Source organism: Cucurbita pepo, chromosome LG07, assembly GCF_002806865.2.
Source record: "Cucurbita pepo subsp. pepo cultivar mu-cu-16 chromosome LG07, ASM280686v2, whole genome shotgun sequence".
In the NCBI taxonomy this organism is placed as follows: Eukaryota; Viridiplantae; Streptophyta; class Magnoliopsida; order Cucurbitales; family Cucurbitaceae; genus Cucurbita; species Cucurbita pepo.
Window position 1 is genome coordinate 2,365,021 of NC_036644.1, and position 6,445 is coordinate 2,371,465.

The 6,445-nt window shown below is 37.7% G+C and overlaps 1 protein-coding gene across 1 annotated transcript; it reads left to right on the forward strand.

Moving 5' to 3' along the window:
- LOC111798118 (tRNA (adenine(58)-N(1))-methyltransferase non-catalytic subunit trm6) lies at nt 1-6,311 on the forward strand. Its single transcript, XM_023681095.1, has 13 exons — nt 1-334; nt 417-547; nt 659-776; nt 920-1,001; nt 1,091-1,161; nt 1,314-1,355; nt 1,861-1,985; nt 2,588-2,681; nt 2,782-2,848; nt 3,614-3,804; nt 3,881-3,986; nt 4,897-4,983; nt 6,078-6,311. The coding sequence occupies exons 1-13, from the start codon at nt 210-212 to the stop codon at nt 6,171-6,173; spliced, it is 1,335 nt and encodes a 444-aa protein (XP_023536863.1). The 5' UTR covers nt 1-209; the 3' UTR covers nt 6,174-6,311.
- Nucleotides 6,312-6,445: the final 134 nt, after the last annotated feature.

Genomic DNA, 6,445 nt, shown 5'->3' on the forward strand with positions numbered 1-6,445 from the left:
GTCGCTAGCATGTCCAACTGAAGTTGGACTTCTATTCATTCAAGCCCACAAACAACACCAACGGTTAAAACCCTTTCCTTCGCAGTTCGTGCAACCGTTACCTTCTTCATAAACCCTAAACATCTCAGAACACACACCAATTTCTCCCTCATTTTGATTCCACAGTTTATGCTTTGCAAGTTATTCCTATTCCTGAGTTGTGTTTCAAGATGTCCTCGAGTAATCTTCCATCTGAATCGCCTCGAAACCCTAGAGTGGCGTGGGAAGGCTGCAGCGTTTTACTCGACATCAATGATGGCGACCGCCTGGTTTTTGCTCGACTCTCGCCTGCCTCGTACGTTTTTCGCTACCAAATTATTGTGTAGATTTGTGTTTTTCAATGCTCGGTAAGTGACCAAAAATACTTTGATTTGCAGTACGCTGAAAATCGGGAATAAAAGTTACTCTCTGAAGCCATTGATCGGTCGTCCTTTCGGTTCGTTGTTTCAAATTGAAAGTGGAGACAATGGTCAAAATTTGGCTTGTATTACGCCCTCCAGAGAAGAAGGTTTGATTTCTTGCTATGAGTTTTTCAACGAATTGCTTTCATCTTTGCAAAATTTTTAACGGAAGCGATTTTCTACTTTGGCATCTGTTTCCGAACGCAATAATGGTCAAGAAATGGAGGAGATGAAGGAAGAACAGGTGGTCAAAGATGAGCTGAGAGATAACAGAGCGCTTGTAGACAATAATAAGGCACAAAGCCTCTCTAGTGAAGATATAGATGCACTGCGAAGGTAAGACATTGATATACTTTTCCACTGGTTCAAGAACATGTTAAGGCTTTTGCAATTTTTAGATTTATTTCAAGAAACTTGCCACCATGTTTTTTAAAATTACGTTATTGTTCAAGATGCATAATCTTTCTCTTTATATGTAGTCAGGGTGCAACTGGTGATGAAATTGTGGAAGCTCTCATTGCCAACAGTGCAACATTTGAAAAGAAAACAGTTTTCTCTCAGGTGATCGGAATGTTCATATGCTGAGTATCTTCATCTTTGTTTGTCGGTTTTTTTTCCTTCTAAAATCGTCCAATTCATATTATCTGCAGGAGAAATATAGGCTCAAAAAACAGAAGAAATATGCTCCTAGGGTACTTTTGAGGAGACCTTTTACTCGAAGGTATCCACGACGACACTTTAACAACGAGAACTTCTAGTTTTTATCAAAATCATGAATATTTCTATATGTAACATCTTGAAAATGGTAGAGTTCATATTGTGACCCGGTTTCCGTTGTTTAATGCTCTGATGTTTCTGTTCCCCATCTTGCAGTATATGTGAGGCATACTTCAAGAAATTTCCAGCTAGAATCGGGTAATCTTACTTGTCCATTTTTTTCCATTCAATTTTAATTCTTTCCATGAGCATTCATTATATATCTCGTTATTTAAAATAATTATTTTAGTTGTAACAACAACCTGCACGTTTTCTATTCATTAGATGACTAAAAGAGATGGTGTCATATGAGGACGTTAATTTGGGTCAATTTTTTGGCGTTTGGAAATTATCACTGTGATAATATTTTTCTGATCTTCCACCTTGCTATTTGTTTAAGGAATAGTTGGATTTTTTTTCCCAGTAATATCACAATTCACATCATAATGTTCAAGTTCTATTGTAATATTTATGGGTAACAGCATCTTATTGTCCTTGCTATGCATTTCTTGATCTATCTCCTGGTTATAATAATTGAATTTCACATTATTTATCATATTTTAAGTTTCTATTCTTTCCTTATGTCATTACTCATCATAAGCTCTCTGATGGTTTGATGTTGGAAACAGTATTAATGTGATCTGTTTCCTTGCTTATGATTCAGATTCTTGAGAGTGGATGCTCTGTCTCTTCTTCTTTCTTTTGCCAACGTGACTTCAAATTCTGATGTTCTTGTGTTTGATATGGTTGGTGGTCTTATCACTGGAGCTGTGGCTGAGCGCTTAGGAGGTCGGTCACATCCTTTATCATTCTTGGTATTAATAAAGTGGTGGTTCATTTTTGTTCAAAATGGCCGTCAATCCTCAATGAATGGTGTGCCCTGGCATAAAAGCTGGGCTATATGTGCAAGGAAAGAAGTTTTGGTGTATAGGCGTGGCTTAAAATTATTCGAGCAAATCTGACTGCTGCTTATTTGTACTCGTCGCTTAAAATTAGGGTCGTATTAGCTCATGCATAGTTTATATGTCCTTTACCATATTTTCCATTCTATCTATCTCCCTAATTCAATTTTGATTTGTGTTAGTGTGAAATATATGGGGTTTTCCTAAAGGTTGTAATTGTGGCTTGAAATATTTGGCGGTATCTTCATGGTCGTGTTTTTTACCGTGTTGAAAACTTAATGACTTAAAACCTGTGTTGTTTCATTGGGTTAGTCTAGGGTGGGCAAAGGCTAAGCCTCTTTTATTAGTGCGAGGTGTCCATATGCATAGTTGGAATGAACAGGGGAAAAAACACGGGAAAAAACATAATAAGTGATGCTAAATATGACAATTACAATTGTGTATTTCGCTTAGAATATGTGATGCTAAATTGTGTTGGTTTGTTTACAGGCAAGGGTTCTGTATGCAATACATACCTTGGAAGTAATCCAAATCCTATGGAAATAGTAAGAATGTTCAACTTTGATGATGAAATTTGCGCAAGGTTTGCTGCTTTTGTCCTCTTTCTTTATCTTGTTTGCATTACACATTTTCTTAAATGTCTTTCTAGTTTCTACACCATTCAGTAACTATTTATCCATCAGGATAATGCGTTCACCTCTTACCGATCTTGCCTCATCCCAAGTTTCTAATGGTGAACATGAAGTCAATGTAAGTCGAGTTTTTCTTTTCTCATTGTTTTCTTAAGACGAGTTTCAAATTGACTTTTAGGATGCTGAAATAGTGCTTTTGATTATAAGTGCTTATAGAAGTATCTGGTGTGCAATTAAAAGTGTAATGGCCCAAGCCCACCGCTAGCAGATATTGTCTTCTTTGGGCTTCTCCTCAAGGTTTTTAAAACGCGTATGCTAGGGAGAGGTTTTCACACCCTTATAAAGGGTGTTTCATTCTCCTCCCCAACCAATGTGGGATCTCACAATCCACCTCCCTTTGGGACCAGCGTCCTTGCTTGCACTCGTTCCTTTCTCCAATCGATGTGGGGCCCCACCAAATCCACCCCCTCCGGGGCCCAACGTCCTTGCTAGCACATCGCCTCATGTCCACCCCCTTTCGGGGCTCACCCTCCTCGCTGGCACATCGCCTGGTGTCTCTGGCTTTGATACCATATGTAACAGCCCAAGGCCACCGCTAGCAGATATTGTCCTATTTGGACTTTCCTTCAAGGTTTTTAAAACGTGTCTACTAGGGAGAGATTTTCACACCCTTATAAAAGGTGTTTCGTTCACCTCCCCAACCAATGTGGGATCTCACAAAAAAAAAAGATTTTGAAATTCCTTCAAATACTTTAAAGGGGCTTTATACTATGTTTAGAAGTGCGCTTAATTAGTCCTCCAAAAAGTACCAGTTTAAAAATTGTTATTCTCGAAATTCGTTTAGTAATAGTTCTGTTTCTTTTTCTTTTTCTTTTTGGTAAAGATTAAAGCACAGGATGAGGCATCTGAACCTGTTAATATGGATGAAGGCCCTCTAACATCTACAGACCAGTCTTCAGATCTCAACTCAGAGTGTATAGTTTCTCCATTAACTAAAGTATTAAAATGCGCAAAAGCTGGAGATAAGGCACCGCCAGAAGTTGTTAAATCATGGAAAGAAAATGGTTTTACAAGGTGAGTATAGTTTGGTGGTAATATATTTGTTTTCACCACGTATAGTAATTCACTGAATTCTTTTAAATACTTGCAGCCTAATAATTGCTGCTCCACAGTCGGATGCATGGGGCCTTGTTAAAGATCTGTTGCCTCTTGTAGCAAATTCTGCCCCATTTGCTATCTATCACCAGTATCTTCAGGTTGGTTCTCTGAAAAGGAATCTGTATCTATATATATATATAATATATATATATACCTTCAATCTTGTTAGACGAACACGACTCTCCACAATGGTATGATATTGTCCACTTTGAGCATAAGCTCTCATAGCTTTGCTTTGGATTTTCCCAAAAGGCCTCGTACCAATGGAAAGAGTATTCCTTGATTATAAACCCATGATCATTCCCTAAATTAGCCGATGTGGGACTTTCATCATCCAACACCTCCCCTCGAACAAAGTACGCCTCCCTTAATCGAGGCTCGATTCCTTTGGAGTCTTAGTTATTTTTTACTATGTTTTCGAGGAGGGTTGACTCCTCTTTTGGAGTCCTTTGTTCGACGTTTGAGGATTTACCAATCTATTGGCACGACTAAGTTTAGGGCATGACTCTGATACCATGTTAGACGAACACGACTCTCCACAATGGTATGATATTGTCCACTTTAAGCATAAACTCTCATGACTTTGCTTTTGGTTTCTCCAAAAGGCCTCATACCAATGGAGAGAGTATTCCTTGATTATAAACCCATGATCATTTCCTAAATTAGCCGAGGTGGGACTTTCATCGTCCAACGAATCTTACCAAGGACTTCAATATTTGAAGTTAAGCTCATGAATCTATTGGGTTAGTCGAAAACTTAATAATTTATGACGTGTTTGTGAGTGATTTTGGTCTTTACCAAAATGACTATTGTCGTGCCTTTTTCAGTAAAAAGTGGCGTGATAAAACTGGACGGGTTTGAGTAATTTTGGTATTATCATACATGTCATGCCCTTTTTAGTAATTTCAGAGTAGGCAAAACCTCTCCAAGAATTAGCGAGGTGTGAGTCTATCTATTTTATACATGGCATGCACTAGATTGATTAAGTTGATCGTTTGTAAAATGCAGCCTCTTGCAACTTGCATGCATAAACTGCAGCTTGAGAAGATGGCAATCAGCTTGCAAATATCAGAACCTTGGCTTCGTGAATACCAGGTTTGATGGCTCTACATTTCTTCTGCTAATTTTAGGAATTAAAATGGGGAACTATCATATAGCTCTAGGAGATATAGTACGGTGTTAATAGAGAATTTAGGAATCATATTCTAAATTTGAAGGATTCTTACTCCTAATATCACCCTTCCAGCATCATAACGAGGGAGTTACGCATATTTAGTCTTAGCATATATATATATATATAACATGAAAAATCTTTGTTTAATAGCATAATGAAAGGTGTTAGGAATCACGACTCTCCACATTGGTATAATATTGTCTACTTTGAGCATAACCTCTTATGGCTTTGCTTTGGGCTTCCCAAAAGGCCTCACACCAACGGATAGAGTATTCCTTGATTATAAACCCATGATCATTCCCTAAATTAGCCGATGTGGGACTTTCATCATCCAACACCTCCCCTCGAACAAAATAAGCCTCCCCTTAATTGAGGCTCGACTCCTTTTCTTTTGGAGTCTTAATCATTTTTTACTATGCCTTCGAGGAGTCTCGACTCCTTTTTCTTTTTAGAGTACTTTGTTCGACATGGCTAAGTTTAGGGTATGGCTCTGATACCATGTTAGGAATCATGACTTACCATAATGGTATGATATTGTCCACTTTGAGCATTAACTCTCATGGCTTTGCTTTGGGCTTCCCAAAAGGCCTCACACCGATGGAGAGAGTATTCCTTGATTATAAACCCATGATCATTTCCTAAATTAGCCGACGTGAGACTTTCATCATCCAACAAAAGAAAAATGTTTTATCAGTAGAACTATGCAAGCAAGCTAGATCTCAATAAAGGGGGGAGTGTGAGGTGGGTTGGCCCTTCGGTCAAGAGGCGAGATAGTGTCCCACCTTTTTATCTTTACTGGTAGGCACAACCGCTTGAGTCTAATTCTCGAGCAAAGGAAACGCTTTCAATGATAATTATTTTTTAGCTATCAGCCATCAACTCTCTTCAAGTTGTCGAAGATCGATAGGTTGAGTCTTTTATTCGAAGTTAGGAGGGATAAAAGGAGTCTAAATCAATGGAATGAAGCATCCAAAATGTGTATATTTCTTAATTTTTTGTAATGATAATGATGCAGGTTCTTCCTTCGAGAACCCATCCCTTCATGCAGATGAATGCGTTTGGTGGATACATTCTAAGTGGGACGAAGATATGTGATGTAGCCCATCAGTAAGCAATTTGAAGGTGCAGATTCTAATTTTAAATCAAATTTTGCCATCACCTTCTTTTTCCTTTTAATTATTTCACATAAAAACCATATTATGATCTTAGACATGAATGACATCTTATCTACATTTAGCTTTACATTTTTTTTTGGGTGATTTTATCAAATCTCTTACAAATTTAATTCGTATGATTTGAAATAACTTAGAATTTAGTCCTTATAATTTTAAATATTAGAATTAGTTTTTATAGTTTGATAATGCCCTATTTTAATTTTTTTTT

What these genes read in the sequence shown, in the direction of transcription:
- LOC111798118 (XM_023681095.1), top strand. Translation starts at nt 210, where the DNA reads ATGTCCTCGAGTAATCTTCCATCTGAATCGCCTCGAAACCCTAGAGTG. An exon ending in AGAAAACAGTTTTCTCTCAG is followed by an intron (nt 1,002 to 1,090) that starts GTGATCGGAATG and finishes TATTATCTGCAG; the next exon opens with GAGAAATATAGGCTCAAAAA. An exon ending in ATGGTGAACATGAAGTCAAT is followed by an intron (nt 2,849 to 3,613) that starts GTAAGTCGAGTT and finishes TTTTTGGTAAAG; the next exon opens with ATTAAAGCACAGGATGAGGC.